This window comes from Chelmon rostratus, chromosome 19, assembly GCF_017976325.1.
Source record: "Chelmon rostratus isolate fCheRos1 chromosome 19, fCheRos1.pri, whole genome shotgun sequence".
NCBI lineage: Eukaryota > Metazoa > Chordata > Actinopteri > Chaetodontiformes > Chaetodontidae > Chelmon > Chelmon rostratus.
The window spans coordinates 9564245-9589161 of record NC_055676.1 but is presented as its reverse complement, the minus strand read 5'-3'; the positions used below and the strand labels follow the sequence as shown (position 1 = coordinate 9589161).

At 41.8% G+C, this 24917-nt stretch overlaps 1 protein-coding gene across 1 annotated transcript in view; it reads right to left on the bottom strand.

Moving 5' to 3' along the window:
* LOC121623128 (matrix metalloproteinase-17-like) overlaps positions 1 to 24917 on the bottom strand; it is a 69993-nt gene that overhangs the window by 23148 nt on the left and 21928 nt on the right. Inside the window, exons 2-4 of the mRNA XM_041960303.1 lie at positions 18159 to 18291; positions 17838 to 17973; positions 5942 to 6228 (exon numbers count right to left, since the gene is read on the bottom strand). Of these exons, the coding sequence (XP_041816237.1) occupies positions 5942 to 6228; positions 17838 to 17973; positions 18159 to 18291 (556 nt within the window). The remainder of the gene's footprint in view (positions 1 to 5941; positions 6229 to 17837; positions 17974 to 18158; positions 18292 to 24917) is intronic.

The following is a 24917-nucleotide window of genomic DNA, read 5'->3' as shown; positions in this document are numbered from 1 at the left end:
AAGAGTTGTTTAATTTACTGCTACTTTCTCCGCCTCGGTGCGTCAGTCTGGCAGCCTCAGAGTGGTACAGACAGGGCGAAGTCAACAGCTAAACAAAAAGCATTATAATCCGCAGATGAGCTGAACTTCACTCCACAGAAGAAGAGAGAGCTGTTCCAGGTCTGTGGCTATCTTTGGGGAGCTGATTAGAGACATTTGGGGCAAGTCTGTTCTTTAGAAGGGTTAAAAATAGCAGTTTGTGCAGATGAAAAAGTTTGACGCACAGGATGGGAATTTCAGCCTACACTGGATTCATCACAATGGAAGAAAGAAGTGTCCTTGAAAGGTGTGATGATTCACACAATCAATCCATATACTTACTTTCTCCCACGTCGAGGGCCCCTCACTGTACAACCACAATGGGGGTACAATCATCCATCAGTCTCCCTCAATTATTTTTGCCTGTCATCACGATCTTTAAAATTAGCACTAAATAAAACTAAAAACTTTGCTGCGGACGCTGTTCCGAGGCTTAGTTTTAGCTATTTCACTGGTTAATTCGTCAGTACAAGTGTGGTTAAAATTTGACAATAATGTCTCTTTAGTAATATAGAAAGGAAAAAAAACACAGAGTCACACCTCCGGCCCCTCCTTCCTCTACTGGCCTGCTGCCATTAACCAAACCTACATCTATGCAGCTGCTGCCCCCCCGCCGCCATCGCCAGGGCCTGGTGGGAGGTCTAATTGGAGCAGATTGAGCTGCTGTCCTGTAACATATGGCTCACAGCCCTGACGGCGCAAAACAAAGGAGGGAGATCCACACAGGTCCTGGCCTCATCACAGACTCAGCAGCTGGGAGAGACAGCTTCTCTCTCTGCATGCACGCACACACACGCACACACACACACACACACACACACACACACACGCACACACGCACACGCACACGCACACACTCTAAGCTCTATTCATCAGGTTGAGGTTTAATCTGAAACATGAGGTCAAAATGCACCACAGAACACTGGATCTTTCTTGTAGACAGCAGTTACATTACTGGATGAAACAATGACTCAATTTCAGACTTCAGATCTGTGATATCTGTGACAGAGGTTGAGCTTTTAAATGTGCAAAGTATCTGCTGTTTTCTGCTTGGAAGAATACCACATTCTTACTAATGAAGAAAACAAAGTTATTCCATTAACATCTAGGTTGTCAGATCCCTATCTCCCCTGCTTAATTCCTTTTCAGCTAACAGCTAGCAGACAGATGTGATGTCGACAGTGACTAAGAAAGACATGCTTTTATTTTGCCTCACTGCCTCAAATTCACTTAGGGAGAATATAATGTCACATCAAATTCATCCTTCAGATCTGATGATATCAGACAAGAGATTGAACTTTTGGTCTCAAAAAAATATTAGTCCTTTCCCAGAGTTGAAATTCTGGTGCTGCTGATTGCTTATGACAGGCGACGGTGCACTAAATGACAAGGTTAAATGGTGAAGCAATATCTGAGCCCCTCACAGGATAAGGAAAATCTGGACAAAATGCATAAGAGCTTCACAGCAGCACTGTGAAATGCAGCACAGCCAATCCCACTGCAGAGAAAAACAGGGTGATGTGGGTCTTCTTGGTGTGTAAAATTGTGAAAAATGTGGCGATGTAAAATGACGATGGCGTTAAAAAAATTGATGATTTGCTTGGATGCTTGTTTCCCAGAGTTCATTCTGGGAATGGCCCACGGATGGCAACTTTTTCAGACTGCAGAAACATCAAATATAGCACTGATGCTCAGTGTGCATGCAATGCAACTGAGCTCTGTTTCTCTCAGTGCATTGCACATTTAATGTACACATAACCCTGGAAATCACACAGCGTATAGGCCTACCGCCATCGCGTCTGTGTGGAACAGTCACCCATATTGTCGGTGCTGCTGATTCATAAAATGCCGCTTGCCCGCAGATCTCTCTTGCTTTTGCTTCCAGCTTTGGAAGAGAGGCTTCCATGTCAGGTTTTGTCATGAATTTATCTTTCATCCAGGAATCACTCTGCTCTGGACGTGTGGGGGTAAGGTGAGAAAGAGGTGTAGTTAGAAATAGGTATAAGCTGCCAAGTCATGCAATTCGGTTTCTCCTGGAAGGGAAAAGGGCTTGACTTGGAATCAGAGGAGGAGTAATGGCATCCCCACATATCACAAACCTTTGGCACTGCTTCGTCTCTTGGCTTCGGGGACTTTTCTGCAGATGGTGGTATATACGGCATAACAATTACTCTTGCCCCTGCTTAGGTACTATTCATCATTCTATAGAAACACAGGCAAACACATACATACATCAATTTTCCCAAAAGAGCAGAAATAATTAGAAATAGAAATTTGAATTTCATTGTCATGGAGTTGACACACTATCAGAAAATAAAAACTACTCACTGAAAGTCAAGGTCATCTAACCTAAAATGACCATTCACAACCTATAAGGACGTAACCAGAACTGCATTATACAGTATGAAGGCCATGGCTATCCCCACTGATCCTACAGTCTTAGGTCATCCTTGGTTAAAAACTCACAATCCCATCTGGATTGGTTCACGGATAAATTGGTTACTGGCTCCCATCAGCCTGCGGCACATCAACCCCGCCTCTCCAATCACTCTTCGCCAGATTGTTGTCTCACCTCTGCAGCATATAAATGTCAGGACCAAATCCAGTTCACAGGCGCAGTGATTTCTCCTTGTCTTTTCCAGTATTTTACCGTTCTCTCTTTGTCTTTGTCTCCCACTCATCAGCCAACACCCCAGCTCGTCTACCAACCTGCCTTCAACCTCCAAGCTTTCACGCCATCTCTGCCGTCGCACGACTCGTGGGGGTGGGCTGCCTCCCCATAACTGCTGATATTGAAGCTCTTTTTGCAAAGCTTACATGTAGCGAATGCGCTGGTCATGCTCTTATCCGGTTTTTAACCAAAATTTGCAGCGGTCATTAGAGAGTCATGACATATCACATGCACGCTTGCCTGGCATCTCTCAAACTTTGCTCAAACATCATGCCAGCCAGCGGGGACAGACAGCGGTGAAACACGAGGGAGAAACGCTGGCATGCATCGATGCATATTGGTGCTACGCTACATTAACGGCTACAAAAAAATAACTTTGCTGTTATGTTAAGTTACATGGGAGGTTATCCATGGACGATTACGGCAACAATTAATTTCTGTGCATCACTTCCCATAAACCATATGCCACTATCCATTTTAGCTTGGTGCTGAATTAACTCTCTCAGGATTACACCCTCAGGCCACTTGTCTCGCAAACCTTTGCTTTATCACCCCAACTAATGCAGCCTGATATTATTTTGCTCCACAATGCTGCATGTAATTTATTTTTTGTACCCTGGGATCAATGGACTACTTTATACCACTGCTCACAGCAGAAGGGTGCTATCTTTTTTGAGATAACACTATCAAAACATTTTATAATGCATTCTTTCTTGCTCTCTTATATTTCGAACTTAATTTCACATAATCTATAATCTTTGCGACAGAGTGTGACAGACACTGTCCTATTTTGAAGTCTTTGTTGCAGTGTAATTAACAGTTACTGGGTCAAAAAGGTTTAGGTTTGTAAAGTACTACAGCTGAGCAAATCTTATTCCAATGACAGCCTCACTGGTGAGCGGACCTTGACTTTTGATTGCTGTGTCATAATAATATCCTCAAGGTCAAATATGAACTTTCAAGCTTAACTTTGAATCCTTCTGACTTATTTGGCAAAAACGTCTTTCCAAACTATTTCTCACGTCGCCTCCACCTCTCTTCTTATCACCATTCCCTCTTTTGTCCATCCATCTTTGAAAAAGAAGGGATGGGTGGAGGTACTGAGAGGAGAGAGGAAGGTCATTTTAAGTTCAGTCATCCAGATGAAAGGAAGACTAAAGAAAGCAAGTCAGAGGAAAGGAGAGTTAATGATTTATGCTGTCATTCGTGTGACCGCACCGTGACAGCCTCTGCCTGACGATGCATTCAGTGCGACTAGATCACTCCATCCGCTCATTTAATCCGGATGAGTGGACTTATAATGCTCCCCGACCCTTTCCTGCTTTCCGCCTCCCCCCCTCCCCTTTTTAAATAAAGCACAGGACAGTGCGGAGAAATGAGGATGATGCTGAGTGACAAGACCGTCGTGTTTCTTATCAGAACGTGACGATTTGGTCGCATTTTGAAAAATGGTCCTGTTGTACAACCAATAATTTCATTTGCACCAGAGTGAACACTAACGCAGCAAAGGCTCTGGAATTCACAATTAGTCATAAGATAACGAGGACACAGACAGTTCAGCACGAGTGCAAAGAGGAGGCGAGTGACTGATGTCTGCAGAGGGGACAGATATTGTATTGTGAGTGAGAGAGTGAATGAATGAATCCATGAACGTGCGGAGGCCACTTTCCAAAGCCAAAAATACAAAAGCACTGTGTTGTGTTTTCACACAGCTGTCGCAGAATAATGGATATTTCTAATATAAGCTTGTCTATTTTTGATTGGCAGAGCTGATTGAATTCCATTTCGAGGCGCCGTCATCCTGTCCTCATTTCAAACTCCCAGATTTCCCTCAGCGGGTAATCAAGCTCTTTGAAAAGTGTTTGATGAAAGAAATTTGGCCAGATCATTCAGGATAACACTGCATAAACCAATCTATTAGGCCACACAGCTCAAAGCAGAAACGCACTGAATGAATAGGGTTCACTGGAAACACAGCCTGCGTGTCGATGGCTGTAATAACAGACTTAATAATGCAGATAATTTAGATTTTTGGAGCAGGTTATGAGATTTGCACATCTGAGACTTCTGCCTTCACCTCAATACAAGAGGATAATAGAATTTTTATTTTGTGGTGTGCAAAATTAGATTTTAACTCTCAAATATTGAGCTGCAACAAATTAATATTCGTTAACCTATAAACAATGTTTTTCAATCATCTCGATTGTGAAAGTTTAAATTGTAAGAAATGCATATAACAAGTGCTGAGAGGCCATGATGAAGTCTTCAAATCGTTTGTTCAGACCTAGACTGTAAAACCCAAAGACTTATTATTTATATTACAAAATGACTAAGTTAAGCAGCAAATCCTCACATTTGAGAAAGTGGAACCAGGCAGTGCTGGGAACTTTTGATTTACGAGCTTAAACCGTTAATTGATTATTATGTTGAGGATTAATTTTAGGTCCATTGACAAATTCCTTAATCAGCTAAACATTTCAGCATGACTCAACAGCAACTTCGCTTTGAAAAACATGTCCCAGGCGCTCGGGGCGGTGCACAGATCCCACTGCAAAAACGTTCACTGTTTTGTAGACATTTTAAGGATGTTGGTGCACACAACACTGCAAGTACTTTAATCATGAAGGTGAAAGCAATTAAGCGCTCTACCACACCTACAGCAGCGATTCCCAACCAGGGTTACCCCAGGGGGTATTTCTGCAGTTGCCAGGAGGGACGTGGAAAGCTAACTTAACTAAAAATGCTTGGGCAAGGAGGAAGATAAAGAGCCAAATAGGATTAAAAGTAGCTGATGTTGATCTCTGGAAGCTGTGCAACAACCAGGAAGCTGCCCATCAACCTCTCCAGTGTAACACAGTAACACCATGAGTTGTAACTGAGAGTGCCTGATAGTTAGCAAGTGAGCAGAGAGATTGAAATGAAGCTAAAAGTAATGGATCAATAGTTGAATAGCTGTGATGGACAAATACTTGAAAAATGAAGATGAAAGTAATGAACAAATCTGTTGAAATAGTTCCTATTTACAGTCAGTCTTAGTCGTTTTTCAGCTCTTTAAGTTGTGATTCACTTTTAGAAGATACAAACATAAACATACCAGGAGAACACACTCTGTTTCACTCTGTGCTGCTGGAAGCAAATGGATGTTACACACACGCTGTGTGGATTAATAGAGCAGATTGCAACGCTCATTACCTGGTGATCTGAAGGTCCAGGCCTCGTCATCATCAAAGTGCGTATCCCCGGCTGTGAACCTCTCTCCGGGGAAAAACGCGTGCGCCACGGTGCCCCCGGGCCCATCAAAGGGGTATCCGTCATTGTGGTCGGCCTTAGTGAAGTCGATTTGAATGTCTGCATCACTTCCTGCCACCTCGTGGAAGTTAAGTGGCGCGATGTCGCTCCAGACCTTCAAGGCATAGTACATCAGGGCTCGAACAGTGTCCCTGCCCAGTAAGGCCGAATCCTTAGGGAAGGTCCTCACTCTGAGAGAAGAAAGAGAGGGAATATATTACATATGAGAAGATGAGAGAAAAGGGGGTAAGGAGGAGGAGGGAAAGTAAGGACACAGGGGAGTGGGAGGACAAGAAAGGAGATGAGAGAAAAGGTGGCTGATGAAGGAGACTTGATGGAAGAACAAAGTGAAAGTGGAGACAAGAGAGCGGGGCGCAAAAAAAATGGAGAAATATGATGGACAAGAAACATGAGGAGAAGAAAAGGAAATGAAAGGAGGAAAGGGTAGGAGAGGTAAAATCTGTGGGAGGAAGAGAAGAGGAGTGCGTCAAGTATGGAGGCGCCCACACATGATTAGAGGTAAAACCACTCTGTGCTGGCTGTGCCATTGTTTGGGGAGAGCGGTGGCGCCCAAATGGACTCATACTGTGCTTCAGAGTTCCCTGAACTCTATAATAACATTAGAAACACACCACGATCTCGCCAGGAAGAGTCGTGCATGGTGAAATGTCAACATATTTAATGTTTGTGAATATGCATACATTTAACAAAGTTAGCTAAACCTAATGCTAAAGTTAGCTTAGCTGTTTATGTATGTTAAACGTAGCAATGCTCAAATGCATCGTACACGAAACAGTCTGCGGCTGCACTGTTGCTGTTGCCTGGAAACATGGTGAACAGTTTCTGTGCTGCGCTTTGCCTCTGCGAGTGTCTGCACTTTGCTCTGCGCTCTACCACACCGTGAGCGAAGAGCAGATCTGAAGGCAGCAGGAGGGTGACGGAGATGAGCGTGAAGACGGAGAAGATACAAGAAAGGTCGAAGCGTAGGGAAGAGAGAACTGAGCATGGGAGACGAGAGGAAGTAGAAAAAGGAAACAGGAAGGGATGGTATATAGTAGATGCTGGCAGAAAAAGAGCAGGAGCTGAAGTTCTGAATTGCATAAAAGCACAAAAACCTAATGGTAAGCTACGCAGTGTGTATCACTGGGTCAGACCTGCATGAAAACTAAAATTTCCTTTGTTTTTGTATTTCATGGTTACATGCTCCTGCTGCTCACATGTACTGATAATATGTAAGTTTCTAACACAGTGTCGAGGAGATTACAGCATCAGCTTTCAGGAACATTTCATCAGCTTTTTCACCGTCTTCCCCTTTCCCTCCCAATCCATATTTAATTTTCTTCCTTCCTCACATCACCTCAACATCTCTCAAGCTATTTCTTCCTGTCAGCGACAGTTGAAACAGGACAAGAATAAACAGAAAACCACTCAAACGTCATGCTAAGTTTGTCTACCCCCTCTCCTAAATCTCCTGTCCTCAAATCTCCCATTGTCTCTCTCATTCCCTTTGTTTTCTCTCCACCCGTAAGTCTGCCTCTTCCTACTCCTTCTGCATGATGCACTCGCCTTCTTTCCACAAAAGCACTTTGCCTGAATACAAGAGGCGATTTGGTCCCATCAGCCCGCTCTAGGAAATGCTGCCTAGGAGCATCGCCTTGTCTTTCCACCACAATCAGCTTACAACCTACTAGAAATTGGTTTAAATGAACAAGGGGCTGTACTTTTGAATTTAAAGATCACACACTGAAAGAGTCATCTTTGATATGATTGCACTGATTAATCAAAAAACACTGAATGTACTTTATGATACGGGAAACTGTCCAGTTTCAAATGACTTCCTTCCAATAAAGTCCCATTCAGTGCATATACCAACATACAGTAGGTGGTCAGGGTTATCCAGATAGCATATCATGCCAGGCTGCACGCCACGTATTGGACGGTTGGACAGTATCGACAATCTTGACCTCTTTTTCAAGTGTTGTGACGCACATCAAATGAGACAAGACTGTAGCTCAATCAAAAAAGGAACACAAACATGGATATTGATTCACATATCGACTGTCACAGACAGACCCGAGGCATAGTTTAATGCTACACTACAACTGAATTCCACAAGCACAAACAGAAGTTTTTGGTCTCTGAGTGTGAGAGGAGAACATTCTGGAAATAAAATGTACAAAAAGCTGCTGCGAGAAATCTTTGGGAGAACATCAAGTCTTGCATGTACCTGTGCCAAAACAAAAAATGACCATTTGTCAAACCACCTGCATTTATGCTGCCATTTCCATGGAAGAGGCAATGAAACTGAGAATAAAAAAAAAGCAAATGTGGGTGAAATGGTGAACGGAGAGATGCTCGATAGCAAAAAGGGCTGTATACTCTGTAGGGAAAGCTGAAGGTGAGTGCACTTCAGAGGAGCTGCGACTTTTCAGTATCAGTGGATAAATCGGCTTATGAGTTAATTCTCCCTTACTCAAGGGACACCACACAGTTTTTCTGTGTAGCTGCTGTTTTAATCCAGTTAAATATATTTTTCTCGTTCTCCAGCATACATTTGTTAACTTGATTTAAGCTGTAAAAAATAAAACCTTTTAAAATAATAACTAAGCATGAGATCAGAATACTTCTATATCACACACTATATGACTTTTTATCTCTAAACTGTCAGCAGTACGGCTCAACTCGGTCTAAATCCAGTGGTTCTTAGACTGGAGAACAGTCAGCACTGGGGGGCATAATGACAGCGAAAGTTGAATGAATATGGCTCATTATGGAAGAATCACCAAAAAAAAAGAGTGCTCTGATGTTAGCACGGCGATTAAGACTGAGTGAATGTTGTTCCGCCGTAGGCGTGAGAGAAAAGGTCTGGGAACCGCTGGTGTAATGAGTCTTAAAGTTCTTATTCTTAAGATTTTCATTAAATCGAGGGATTCTCGGGAAACAGAGCACGTTTGAAATATTGCCCGGAGTAAACGAGGAAAAAGGAGCAGCCAGATGATAGGCGGCACCTCTACGACCCCCCATCAAGGTAGCCAACTCCTGTACTTTCATTATGTCCACAGTTCAAGACTGTGTGCAGCTGCTGATGGCATGATGGAAAAAGGCCAACTGTTGAGCGACTTCTTCACTAAAACATCATGAGTTTGTTTGGCTGCACTGCAAACAGATGCACCAGATGTTCTTCTGGCATCGAATCGCACACAGTAACCACGAGTGTTGTCAAATCAAGGACTGCAATCTTATTATTAGAACTTTCTACGCTCAGAATGACAGTATCACAGTGCTTCACGGTGCATATACACAACAATACTACCACAAAAACCTCATTATGTGTAATCAGCGGAGACAAGTGGCACCTGCTACGGACTGTCAAGCTCCGACTGTGCCAATCAGGGTAAACATTTAGGACACAAAAAGGTTCAGAGAGTGAAGTCCTGTCACTTCAAACAGTCTCGTTCATAAAAAACCCTCTGTCATCACACTTTTTTTCTTTTGTTAAATCCGGCATCTTGAAAGCCAAGTTTCTGTCAAACAAATCATTCGTTTGACAGTTGTTTCAATTCACACTTGAATTCTTCATGATTAAGGACTTCTTGCTGAGGACTGGTGACTCATCCCTCTGACTGAAGCCTCCACCCGACCGTTTTCATTATTATTTTTTTCTCTTTTACAAGTCGAGGATCTCTGGTCATGGTGGTGGCACAGAGGCGGTTCATTATGATGGCTTCAAAGGTTCATCTACCACGTCTGTTGGTTCTTTATCTTTCTTTATCTGTTTTAACAACACTGGCGTTGTTGACAAAAGAATTAAAAAAAAAAGATTCACCCAATACAAATGCAAATCAAGCTGCAGATTCACACACTATCTGCATCATTTTCGAGGGATACTGGGCTGCTAATCCCACAATCAATCGATACTGTGAAACTTTTATGCCACGTTTAAAATGATATGATGCATTTGGTAGTATCCAAAGTACCGAAGCTATTAAAAAAACAGATCTGCAATCAGATTTTCAAACCAAGGCTGCACAAATGAAACAGCAGGGAAGAAAATCAACTGATCCTCAACTAATAACATTATATTAAGAAAAAAAATATCCTATTTTATTTGCCTGGGACATTTTCTTTCTTTTTGTCGTGGTATCAAAAGAGGTATCACATATTGTTTCTTGTACTAGTATTGTATCAAAGTTTCAAATATCGAATCACATATGACATAATCTTCTTACTTGTTGCTTTTCACATCTATATCTGCTGACCATTTCAAGCATTTCCCAGTGTGAGTCAGACTTGTTAAATTTTTAACGACCGTACCTGCAGACTCCTGCGTCTGAGGCGCTCTCAGCTCGGTGAAACAGGATGACAGGCGGATTGTTTATCCTGCGCTCACTCCAGCGATCACTCAGCGAACTTGTGCTCACCCTGACAGCTTATCGCAGGGGTTTGAAAGCAAATGCTTACCCTCCGCAAACAACTCACCAACTTATAAGACGCAATTCAAGCGAGCGAGGTGAGGATGTGCGTGTTACTGAGTGTGTAAGAGAGCATGTGGACGGGAGGCTCGATTTACAATTTCAGATTATATTGTTAATCTTATTTCAGAGGGACACCCTGTGGGGCCTACACCTGCATTAGAGACCGAACGGGATGATGTAGGTAAGAAGAAAATAACGGGGAAGGGGAAGAAAAGAGAGACAAAATTAGTTAGAAAACAGAGACCGACTGTAATTTGAGGCAGAGTGAGCAGAAGACGGAGTAAAAAGTGGAATCTGTCCTATTGCAGAAATATTTCAGACAAGTCCCCATGGCTTCATCTTCCACAGTTCTAACTTTAGTCAGAACCACGGAGTTTGTTCTCCATGAGAATGATGAGTCCTTAAGTTTCAGCTTTTCTCCAGGCTACTACATTCAGAGGGATCAGTGATCACACAGACACATTTCCATCTCTGACAGAGTATCTGATGTCTCCTTTTCCTTACCCACAAAAAATGCTCCTCATTACAAAAGCTTTTTTAAAGTGGCTCGTGTAGCAGCCTTGTGAGCGTGAGGGAGACGCCGGTGATGCACGGGCGCGAGTGTTGGGGGGGGGGCGAAATCCGAGGTTTGAAAGAAACGAAACTCTGCGAATGCTCTCCACAGGCAGTTATATCAGCTTACAGCAGCAAATAACCCATTATGATGAATTGGTCATCACGCCTTCCACGATAAATGGTGGGAGTGAGTAAGGCTGTGTTCATTTCTGAAAATTACATTTAGATTGACTGCTTGAGACCTGACAATTAAAGATAATGTATTTGCATCACTCTGCGGTTTACTGTAGTTCAAACAATATTTCAGCTAATGGAGAAGGCAAATAGGGCGCCTGATTTCAGCACTGCATACAATTTCACTTAAAATGATGCTCCAGGCTACTATTTCATTAGAAAGACAGAAAACAGGCCTGCTTCTTGCTTTCTTCCGCCAAAGATTAGGAGAAAGTGATTTAGCGGACTTTGAAATTAGCAGGACAGACAGAAGGCTGATTAAGGCGGACTGCATTTTCTGTACCTATTTAAAATCCCTGGCGTGAGTTATACCTTAATTTGACAAATGAGTAAGAGCAAACTAGGCTTATGTGGGGGTAAATGTGTGTCTGTGCGTGCGTCCTATGTGTGCGTAAGATGAAATGAAAGACACAAACGTTTGCACGTGCACACGCGCACACACACAATCTCCTCTTGCAATTCACCTGCTTGACTTTTAATTTCCACGTACTTCTCATAGGCCTCTCCATGCGCAGAGTGATGATTCAGATGAAGAGAGGCAGAGAGGGAGGAAGAGGGGGATGGATGGAGGGAGAGAAACAGATGAAGAAAACTCTAAGGCTCTTTTGCTGTCCCCCGCCTTCAGCCTCTCAGCGGGCTCTTACCTCCCGTAGCTCTGCTGCTCCACAGAGACATGAGCTGACATCAAAAGTGATGCTAAAAAGTACGCGCACACACACACGCACACACAAATAATATTCACCTCCTGTGCTCCGCTACCCTCCGCAGACATAAGCTGATTACCCTGAAAATTGAAAGCTCAAATGCAGACTGTGATTCATGTGCTCATATGTGTTTGTAGATGCGCACATGTAGCAGCACAAAAACACTCACAAACACGAAAATATTTCTCAGACAGAGACACATATTCATGCAGCGCACTGCCACATCCTCCTCGCACTCTCTCGCTCTCTCTCTCTCAGCCACACACACACGCACACGCACACACACACATGATGTCATTCAGGCTGAAGATGAAAGACACGAAATTAAAAGGCTCTGCATGACTCTCCCATCTCTCCACAAATGCCTCTCTCCCCCTTTCAGTCCGAGACTCCCTCATCCCTCATTCTCTGTCTATCTTGACTGTCACAGACACCAACCCTGAGATGGTGATGTGAAATCTGGAGAAAAATACAATGGGTCCCTAATAAGATAATACTTCATAACAATTATTTTTTTATTCTTACGGCTCCATCAAGCAATTTCACAGGTTGGTGCCCTCAAATGGCAGCAGGGAGATAAGTAATGAGGCCTTCAATAACCTGGAGTTACTCACAACGGTGTCAATAAACTCTGTGATCTGATCTGGATCTGTGATTGTCCAATGATAGAATGGAACTGCTATGCCTATGTGCAGCCTCACAGAGCTGTTAGCATGGCTTTTAGCATCACTATACTATTATCTTATCTAAGTTCAGTTTATAGCCACAGTGCCTCCTTAATTGGATGTGAGAAATATCAGAGATTACCCCTTACGAGGTGCTATAGTAACCTCTTAAAGTGAAAATCTCAGCCCTGCCACTTTGAAGTTTCAGGTCAGAGTGCCACGTTCTGCGGAAATCAAATTCAACTTGCTTTTATTCATTTGCAAATAGAGAGGGCCTTGGACAAAGTTAATTAGCTGATGAATCCTCAACGAGATATATCCAACTGTTTCATAGGTGCCAAAGGAAGCAGAGAATTAAAAAACGTTTGTCATGCTGTGGTCTGCCCGGCTATTACTGCTAGCAGCTTTATGGTATTACTTTTATAGCCTCTGAGCTACTTCTAGGAATATACTGATGCCTTTTGATACAGCTGTGGCATTTCCTAACACTCACTAACCACTGTGAGCTATGGCTATAATTAGTGCCTTGATGGACCCCTACTGCTGAGTTATGGCTATGGCCACATTTAATGCTTTCATTACATCCATCCAGTTTGAATATGGCTCTACTGTTTTTAACTAAGCCTTGCTGGGTTTAGAGTGCTTGACAACGGCTGCCCCGTGCAGGTCTCGCAAAACAATGCCTTTGAGCTTTAGGGCACATTAACACAATAATAATACACTCTAAAATGTTAAGAGCATGATGCCACTGCAGACTCACACCCATGATGGTTTTTTTCATGGTCATTAAGCGCGTGCTCATGTCCCCACATCGCTCATTCTTGTGCTCAGTTCATTTACTTCATTAGAAAGATGAGTAAAAGTTTAAAGAGACGGATGAGAGTCGGTGATGTTGCAATCCAGCATTTAGCCAGTATGACCCACCTCCTGCAAGAAAAGATGCAATATTCCCTTTCATGTTTACCACTTGTTGTCTTTCTTTGCTCTTCATTATCCTCATCAACCACCCCATCTTTTCCCTCCTCCGCTCTGCTCGCTGCACCTATCTGTTTGAGCTATCAGCCGGGCTGCTAATGACTGCCAGGCTGTCTGCTGTGATAATGGGCTAACAATATGAGATAATGAGCTAACAGTGGGCTGCTACACAACTCGGCTGCAACATACTTGGCTGAGCTCAGGGTGCCGTTCTGGCCTGTGTGTAAGAGAAAAAGAGGTAAGCAGGAGTTAAACCGGGGATTAAGGGCTCAGCCTGGGCACAAAGACTCACAGACATCATCACAAAAATAATTTACTTATATTGCCGGAAAAACACATTACTTGAATCAGAGTACGTAAAATGAATAGCTACTCAGCTTAGCCCCTTATCCTTTATTCCCCCCTCCGTGAAATAACTGACTCTCACCACCTACTCTGCGCATTTTCAGAGCACAATGATGTGATTGATGTGTGTGAACAAGCAGAGGAGAAGAGCGAAGTGCCATTCAAAAAGCTATTGTCAGTCTCGCCGAGGTGAGGAATAAGTAGGTGTGTTGTCCTTTCTTACAGTGCGTTGATGTGATATTGGGATTAAACAGTCTCTCCGTAACGCCGCGGACCTTTGCTAGCTCTGTGGCTGTCACAAAGAGTCACATTCGAAATGCTGCAGGCGCTAAAAGTCCCTGTTTCTATGTAAACCAGAGCCAGAACGACACACTTCCAGAGCTGTGTTGTTCTGAGGACACTGAGCTTCTGTTCTTGTCATTAAGACACTTCTATCTCCCGGGGGAGTTTGGACACTTATTTACTGTTGTCTACATTCACCTGAGAGCTCAGGCTGCTGCAGGTGTATCGTGTATGTGTGGATGAATTCGTTAATTGGTGCCACGCTAATACAAGGAAGAGTAAGGAAATGATCTTTAATTATAGAGCGAGCAAAAGGACACACCAAAAAGTAGTTACTGATGGTGGCTGTATAGAAGCTGTGAGCGAACACATAGCAAATATCTAAGGACAGTGCTTGAGATTTAAACACAGATGTTGTTTACAGGAGATGATTACAGTTAAGATTGTTAATATGTCCAGGAAGAGTGCAGGTGCTGCTGTGTGAGTCCAGAGTGGCGGGGAAAGGGCGAGCAATCCTCAATGACGCCTCACACGATCTTTATGGTGAATATGAGCTGTTAGCATCAGGATGGAGGTACGGGGTCCCACCTTTCTGGACTTCCTGTGCACCTTCATACCTTCTAGTATAGCTCTGTTGAACAAATCCTTACACTGTACTTAATTCTTGATCATTGGTGATATCGTGGAGCACTTTGTTGTTAAAAGTCTTGAACTGTAATATCTTTTCTGTTGTGGTTTGTGATTTGTCTGACAGTCGCCACAGGCAGAGACACTTTCTGACAGGACTGAAACAAACCACATTTCGTCCACTTTGTTGTGGCCTGGGCACAGATTGAAAAGCACCGTCCAGTGCTGCGTGACAACAGCAAGACTGACGAGTAGCTGAGCTCCGCTAGCTAAGTCCTTCTCGAAATGATTGCGATCTTAATGTGAGTAAGATAACCTCATTATGTTCTTAACATGACAGTTGCCTTATTGCGGCTCTAATTAATGTCAACTTTGTATACCATTCACTGATCACACTCTCACTCATGAACAAACTGTTATGAAACTCTAATACCATAAATCCTAATTGACTAATTTGGGAACTGGGATGAGCAGTGCTGCATGAAAACTACTGTCAAAACCAATCACAGATAAAGAGCATACAGTATGGAAATCTTTTGTATTTCGTGCCAGCTTCCAGCCTTTGTAAAAAGTCCTTAGCGTCAAAAGTATCAGATGCACACCAAGGCCTGTAAATGCCTGCCGCCAGTAAACTCTCAGCCCTTGAGAGCAGCAGCAATTGTGGTTTGAACACGATTAACATATGAATCCATCTATTTCCATTAGGCCTTTCCTTATTCTGTCCTAACATCATGTCGTCTTCACTTCTGACTTAAAAGACAAAGAATCAATAAACAGTTTTGTCCATATAAATTGCCTTCCTGGCTATACAATAATTCAAATTGATATGTTGCTGCATTTTGTATTTCGCAGCGATATAAATAGTTATACTTTTCTTTAATCTGACTGATGTGGTGGATCAGAATACTAACATTTACTATGCCTGTCAGATTGCATCTGGCTCATTAGCTGTTTTGCGCATTATCTCCATTTTGTCAGGCCTGTTATTCGCCCATATAATCTAATGAAGCAGAGACACCATGAAATATTAGATGATGAAAATAATTTTCTAAACCAGGCAGTGAGGAAATCGCTTTGCAAGTGCAACATCAGCCGCAAAAGGCAGAAACAGAAAGAATACCCAGAGAATTACAGAGGAGGCCAATCCACGCATAATATCAATGCTTTGTTTTGGTGCTTTACTGAAAATCTGAAACATATGGAAATCTCTCTGGATCTGAAGCCAGCGCATAATCCACAACTGTTCCAGCACACTGTTCTACAAATCTGAGTGCTGTGAATACAAAGGTGCTTCACTGGACTGAAGACAAACCTGTCTTATTTCAAAGCGGAGTTAGCTGACAGGCGCGCGCGCTGTATGATTGGCAGCAGTACAAAGACGAAAGCAAGTTAAAGCCCACCAGGAGGGAGGCAATGCATACGCGCCTGTGTGTAAGTGCATATATACTGCATGCGTGTGTGCAGGCTCCTCTGATTTTTAAATTATGAGTGTGTTCATAGTCTGCACACACACACACACACACAGTGGTGCACACACAGGGGTCCACACACCAGCTTATGGCAGCTCATTGTTGAATCAGCCGTCATAGCTTGTGTGAAATAGCTCAGACCAACTATATGTTTGAGTGCCTCCGCCTCAGCTGTCGAACACTATGCTGTGGCTCCGCAGGTCATCACGGATGACCATTTTATTTTAACCACGGGGAAACTACAGAACAGCCCTCTCTCTGTCTCAGAGCCTTTGCTCTTTTGAGAGTCACACATATGACTTTCTCAAACCATTAAAATGAATACTCCACCTCAAATCTAACTTTTACCAAATACTCACCACCTACAGGCTTGACGGGCGCCTCTAAAAAGTTTGAATCACGCTTCTTGCAGAGGACGACAGCTTTCATCAGCTCGAATTCACAGCAGTTGGAATTGATTCCAACAGTGAGCCAGAGTCACGGCCAAAAACTTTTCAAAACATCCATAGAAAGCTCTCAAAGCGCTCCAGCAGCATTATCCACTCCTCCGCTACTGATCATCGTGTTCACCATATTGCAAACAATCCTCTCTCTTCCAATCGATTATTTAATATGCTTCCTCTGGCAAAGCTTCTGAGAAATGCAGAGACGATGATGTGACGAGGTAGTCGTGCATTTGGCAATATTGTGTAGAGCTTTGAATGTTCTGAAGATACGCTGAACAACAGAGAATTGGATTATACTGCAGGAGCGCTTCGAGAAGTTTATAGATAGATAGATAGATAGATGGATAGATAGATGGATAGATAGATAGATAGATAGATCACTTCAAATGACATTTCATTTTCATAACTTTAATGAGGAATCTGCGTCTTTGTTCATCCTCTGAGAGGACAGACATGTTTGCTATTTATTAAAGGTCTCTCCATTCAGCTCGCCACTTTTACAGAACGCCCTTCCTTTGAGCCAGAATTGATCTGGAGAGCAAGAGGAAGAGTCCTCTAATCTAATCTACTGGAAGATGCACAGATTTTGGAGGGGTGGGGGTTTCTGACTTAATGCTAAGAGCACTAAACTGATTTGATGTGCTGGACTGAACCTGCACAGGACAGCATTAGGCTCAGATTACACTGATTACAGTAAACAAACTCAACTGGATGATTCTCCTTACTCAATACTCAACTAACCTAATAACCCTAAAAATTGTAACAGTGCATTGAGCCTTAAGAGTAATACCAGACAACCACTGAATATTTATACTTTTCACACATTTAAAACTCAGTCGACCTTTTAGTATCACACAAATGACTCTTTAGTGGACGTGTGTATTTTCACCATATTTCATTATAGACAGTAATGGTAAGTACTCTAACCTACTGCACATGTTATTCGGATACTCTGTAAATTACAGTATTGCAGTCATAGCAACCTTGTCTAGTAGATCTTACGTATATTTCATTGCTTCCTACCTCCACGATAGATGCCTCTTATTCCATTTGTTCTGAGGAGTCAGGCCTCGTTTCCTGCGGCCCATCGTCACCTCTGCCTCGGCAACATCTGGCAGAGAACATCTGGGTGTTTTCATTAGACCCAGTGTGGCTTGGTCTGAAGAGGAGAGGAGAGGATGTATCAGTGAGATGCTTGTTCAGCTCTATGGAAATTTCTGAGGCTATACTTTGTGATTTTCCTAACTGGACTGCAATAAATCATTCTTTTTTCCATATATTTTGCGTCCATCCAGCCAAAGTACCAACTCTCCCACGTGATTCCCCACAAACGCAGCCACATACCGAAGACTCCGGTCTCCTTCAGCCCCCCGAACTTCTGCATGGCTTTGATGGCCTTGGTCAAGGCCTCCTTGGTCTGAAGCTGACCAGTCACTGGGTCAGGGGGCGGGAGGTAGCCAAACTTACTCAGCCAGTCCTGGAGGGGAAACAGAAGACACGAGAGTTCAAGAGTCATCCAAAGCATTTCAAGGACTCCAAGTATTCCAAAGCTGCTGAGAAGGCCTGCCAGCTGTTCATGTTTACCGTCTGTGTCTCTGCACATAAATTCAGGTTGGATGCTGGTTCTACTTAGATTGATGGGTACAACCGAGCTGCAACTTGAGTGTGGTTCTTTCCCTCTTTCTTTCTCTCTTGCCTAGAGATCTTTCTTTGTCTTGTTTCCTCCCTTCATTTGTCTCAGCTCCATCGAAGCCTCCTGCTCCCGTCCCATGATCTGACAGCCAATTAGAGATGGCAGATTTGATCAGCACTCATCAGTGGTGAGTGACACGGGTCAATAGTAAGGCATCCCTTCTGTATTGACAACATGGCGATATCCCATTAACTCAATGACTAACTCTGCTGGCTGGTATTTGCCTCCTGTTCCTTGGCTTTGCCATCCCTGCAGACGGCATGGGAAAGCTTTACAGGGAAATTGAATTGACCCTCAGCAACATAAGGCAGGATGAGGAACAACAACAATTTCCTGAAAGTGGTTCATACTGTAATGCCAGGGGTAAGTGGGAAATAATCTAAAAGAAAGCAGGGAAGTTAAATTGACTCTATGGATCAACAAAGAACAAAAGCGATGACAATGTTTCCAGAAGTTTGGCAATTAAGCTTTCCATTGCTAGCCATTCATAGTTCCTATCAGCAGTAACACTGTACTCAGCAACATCAGATGCTGCAGGAAACATGGGCGCTCAGACAAGTTGTATAGGATTTAAACAAAATGCAAATTGGCCAAACATATATGGAATAAAAAGAATGTGAACGGTTGGAATGAATGCCGGTGTGCCAAATCCAGACTAACTTTAGCAGGCTTGAGCATTCAGAATTTTATATACGTTGTGAATGGTTTTGCAAAATATGAAAAAAGTATTACATCTTAAAAAGTCAGTCATTGTCATGTAATATTTATTGCTTGTATAAAACAGCAAACGTATATCTCACCTTTTTGTGTACAAACTGCTAAAACATCTGTTGTACGTACTGTGTAGAGTGCCATGTGACTTCCTGCTTTATCTTGGACCAACCTGACTTGCTTTCGTTGTGCCTGCACAGACGGTTTTCCTGTGCACTGTGAGGGATTATTACCTCAAAATACAGTCATTTATCTAAACTGCTGGCTTGATTACATCTTGCCTGACAACTGATGTGTCTTTTTGCTCTGTTAGACATTGTTGAAGCGATGTTGGCACAGTCCCAGATATTAGACAGTTCAATGAAAATGAGCCCCAAGTTATAATAATGCAGAAACGATCTTTAAATCAAGCTGTACGAACGGCGTGCGTGAGTGCATATCTGCGTGCGATGTGCGGCTGTGCATGCATACAGACAGGGAAGAGGAGGATTAAGTTCCTCCTGTGAGCAAGGTGCGCAAGTGATGGATCACATCTGCGCTGTCGACAAAACCGCAACTCCCTGTTTTCACACCACTACTCATAAACTCGCTACATCAAACTTTTTTGTGGAGCCAGCAACTAATTTAAAACCTGACACCGTAGCTCACGGGGGGTGGGGTGGGGGGTGTGGGGTCTGTAAAACCTGCCAGCGAGTTCAGTAACATGCTGAACACTGCTGAATTATATACAGGGATGTTACTCTGTTTAGGTGAGGCTGGATGCACGATTAAAAGGCTGCACACAAGTCGCTGAGTTTAAACAGAGATAAATAAATTAAATAATAAATAATCGAAGACTACTGGATGAGGAGAATGATAAAAAAACCACTCAGTAGTAGCAGTAAAAATAGCATTTCACTCTCACAATGACAGCGACAGTTGTAAGAATAAAAGCGGAAGAAAAAGAAAAGCTTGACATGCATCTCAAGTAATAAACCAAAAAATAATGGTGCTTTTCCTCTGAGGTCTTCACCCTCGAAATAAAGACAAGAGAAATGGGAGAAATAAATGAGAGCAGAGCGGGAGAAAAACACAAAATCTCTCCTGTAAAACAAATTCCTCCTCTCCAAGTGTCCAACTAGCACTGAGAGGACACAGATAACTGACTGCTCTTTAATGGCTCATTAAGATACACAGTTAAGCGCAGACACACACACACACACACACACACACACTGTCCAACACCCGCATACCACCAAATTAGAAGCCTTTCTGCAGCCTTTGATGCTACAGTAGTAAGTTGTTTGCCTCAACAGTTGCAGCAAAGTTTTGATTGCCGTGTGTTCTGCATAAAATAAGAATGGTGACTCTTTTACTTTCTTGTGCCAGACTTGTAAAGCAGAACTAAAGAACATCTTGAATGGCATGGTGTAAAGTTCAAGTGCTGCTTCAAGCGACAAAACAACTAATTATTCATTCAGGAAGCGGAAATTTTGTGCAAGGAAGATAGAGGAGAGCAGACAAATAAAAGCTCCCTGTCAAAAAAAATAATCACAACTTTAAGGTCATCTTAAGAAAACCACCGGAGAGGAAAAAATGATTTTCACATCTTTATTTGTCTTGAGTCTTGCTTTAAGTCTAGCTTCTCGGTTGGTCGCTGGCTTTGGAGAAAAGTGACAAAACTACAAAGAAATCAGCTGAGAAAAGACACCTTATTTCTGACAGAAGTGCAGAGCAAACTTTAACTGCATCTATTGGTTTGGTTTTCAAGTTAGTTAGTATCTGATCTAAAAAATGCAGCAACCTATTGCAACACTACGACTACACTGTAATAAATGATTCTGTGGTCATGTAGCTTTTAACTGATGAATTTGGTAAAGTATATTCAATATTAATGTGTCCTTGATTTTGTCGTGATTATTTAAGTAAAATTCAAATAAAAATGTCTTGAATAAAACCAGCGTATTTTGGATTAATTAAATATAAGCTTTCTGTTCATGCAATTCTAAACGGAGAGAAAATTGAATAAATCCAACTTAATTGAACCTGTCAATTTTTAATTGAAAAGCACTTCCTGTTAACCGCGCTTTTTGAATTTGGCAGGCAAAACATGCAGATGGGCAGTTACCCTCCTCCACTTTACTCATCTATGTAATCTGGTTAACTGTGGTAAGTAAACGTATTTTGTCTGTACTGGGATGGTGAAGTCAATACATGTCTATGGTGCATGCTGAATTATAATACAACATGAGCAGAGCATAGCACACAGAGAGAGAGAAACTCAGCAGCAGAAAGCCGGCTTCTGTTAGCTAACTATGTTAACTATGTTAATATAGGCTAGTATTGTGATAGTGTTTCGCTTCCAAAATGGAAACGTTCGTATTGCTGATAAAAGCACAAGCTTTTACTTTGAAAGATGTCGGTTATTATTCCGATATGGTGTTGCCCATGTTGCGTTAGTGTTATTCATATGTCCTCGGCATGTACTTATTAAATCCTGCCGATAATCATGTTGGGGTTTGTGTTGCGATCAGACACTTTTCCATATCGAGAAATGATCAGGATTATCGCGCTAAGTATATTGAGCTTTTATTTCCAAACTCTACTTGCTGCACTTCCGTTAACTTAACTTCCGCGTTGTGTTGGACCGTTTACCACGCAGGTAACGTTATCACTTATCTCTGTTCTTTCGCTGTTTTGTCATCACGTTAAGTTACCTCGAAAACGCATTAAGTCAGTGTTACGTTTTAGGGCTTCAATTTTATTGAGGTTTACTGTTACTCTTAACTCATAATCTCCCGCCAGCCGCGAAAAGTCGAATCAGGTCGGCGAGCTAACATCACGGTTGCGTCAATAAAATTCTTCTGACAATATGTGAGGAGCAATGTGGTACCATTCGTTTTATGTCCAGCATATGCAGGGTTGATAGTTTAAAAGTTTAGCGAACTTCGTGTGGTGTGTGTGTGTGTGTGTGTGTGTGTGGTGGGGGTGGGGTAGGGGGCGTGTCAGGACATGCTGCTGTGATCTGTTTGTTTGTTCTACCTTTGCATAAAACTCAGTAAACATTTAGTCAATCACTTATTATATGATAGTAATTATGTGTTCAAGTGTACAACAATTAGGTTTTGCAATTCATTTAAAATATGAAATATTGAAATAAAGTTAAATTAACAAGGTTTGTTTTTGGAGTAACTCTCACATCTAGAATGTAGGCTATAATTGTTTAAAATTTAATTTCTTGCTAGACTGGATGTCATCAGTGTACATATATGTTGACAATAAAGAGATGCAAATATTGATATACCAACCAGCCCTACAATACACCATATGCATGTGATTGACACATGGATGGTTTTTATTTTATCTGCAATTAAACAGAAAGGCACATTTTGTAATTAACATGACTGTGTTTCTCTTATGTGCCCCCAGATGAGATGGCAGTGTAAAACCTGTGGATACAGAGCAACGACAAGAGGTGATCTTCTGACCCATTACAGGCTACAGCACAGGACATTTGAAACTGGAAATTCGGTACCTTGTCTTGTCCATGATAGGACAGTGTAGCCATGCCCTAATGTTTCTTAGTTCTTCTCGACAGGTACTCTGGCAACTGTACACATTTTTGTTTTCACAAAATAGTGTTCAAGGTCATAATTTGTAAAAGTTTGCAATGAAATGCTATAACTTTTATAATAAAAATGTTAATTTTGGCAAGCATTTTATGTGTGATTTGTTAATTTCTGAGTTTTATTTCCTCTGTTCTTCCTGGTACCCAGTGTAATCTCACCTTAAAATGTAGATCATGAGATAAACACAATATATCTAAGTAAGAATAATATTTCGATTTAATTAAATCCACTGAGTAAATTCAAATAAATTAACTGATTAAGATATTTCATTATTACTCAATTACATGGTACTTGTATGTAGAATTTAATTATGTTTTATTAATACTTTTTACTAATTTAGACATTTCTCTTTTTGATATATACTCAATATTTTTGTTTAGGTTTTAATTATTGCCTTTTTGTATTTTAATTAAATCTACTCATATTAAATGGTTAACTCCAAAGGGTCTCATTTAATTAAAATTTACTCAATTACAAATCTGATAATATTTAATTAATAATATTGCGTGCAATCTGTTGCCTCAATTTTATTGAGTAAATATGGTATATCTTTCTTTACAGTGTACCTTAAAGACACCTTCTGCAAGTGAAGGGGAGCTCAGTTCAGTGCTGGGATTTGCATAAGATTAGAAAGCTCAGACAAGAAAAGTCAGTGAAAAACACTACGGCTACACATAAAGTTATCTGGCATCCATTTCTGTAGAAATTAATATAGAAGTATTTGTAAAACCAACACAATAGGACTCTTTAATTAAACAAAAAGGGCTGGATTGCAATCAAAAGTAATGAACAGCACAGTAAAGTTCAGGTTTAAGGAGCACAAAGTCTCAACTTTCCATCCTCAAAAATGGTCTGTGTTAATTTCTGAACAAATCACCGCCCACTATTCGCGCAATTTGTCCTTAAATGCATAGAAAGAAAGGAGAGAGGGACACTTCACTGAATGCAAACTAGCTGCACTCTGGACGACAAAGAAATGTGACTGCGGGTTTGCCTGTGAGACGATGATGAGACCTATAGGGCAGTTCTGCTCCATTTGTAATATAGCTGACAACGGTTAATGGAAACAACCACATGAACTTTCTCCTCCTTCTCTGTGTTTTCTCCCTGCAGTGAAGTCGGAGCTCTGGCTCAGCTGCAGTCCAGCAGCCCTCAAGCTGGAATTCAATGACTTCAACAGGGCAAATGCTTGCTGACGTGGGGGCTTGACCCCATGTCCCGACTCAGGCCCGGGGAGTCTTTACCACTTAGCCTCCTTGCTGCTCAAATGACCTGTGCAGTCCTGGTATATTACCATTCAGCTTTGATTGGTGGGTTCAAACCTTCCCAAATGAAAATAAAGAAATATGTTAATACAGAATTAAGTAAACTGCTTCAAGGAAGTCACGTGTTTTGTCTGAACTCTATAAATCTCTATCTCTATATATTTCTTCTCATTAAAGGGGCTTTTCACTCTTTTTCGGCACGAAATTGATGAATGGTTATGCTTTCTTCTGGCTAACAGGTTGGAACAGGTTGTTTTTATGGACAGCTATGAATTATTAGAGCAAAAAGCAACACTGTTGCTGCAAATAAGGCAAGAGAGGACTGCTGGCAGAGAACTGCTAATCGTATCAATCCGGTTTGTCATGCATTTATTTTACCCATCAGAAACAACAGTTAGGTCAGACACTGTGCCCTAAAAAGGACACGTGGAAATCACTTTTTTTAACTTTTCTGCCACAAACCAAAGTTGAATACATGTTATAAATTGAATATAATCTTTGATAAGTACCAATAGACTAATCAGTGTTTTAATTGGTGTTCTATTAGCTGCAATACCAGCAGTGTAAAACAGACAAATCAGGACCGAGTACAAAAACATAATCCAAAGTGGTCCATAGTTGCTGTGCTATCACCAGTCTCTGATATGCTGTGTGAAATTCAAATGTTAATATGACCTAAAGCAATTAGGAAAAATGCTTCTGCATCAACCAACTGTTGCTGCTGTAGGTAAATTTACTTCATAGACATGCTCTGTGGTACACTGACCGGTGCTTCAGGTTTTCTGCCAAATAAATGCTGTTTTGATATCTAATCCTAGCCATTGCC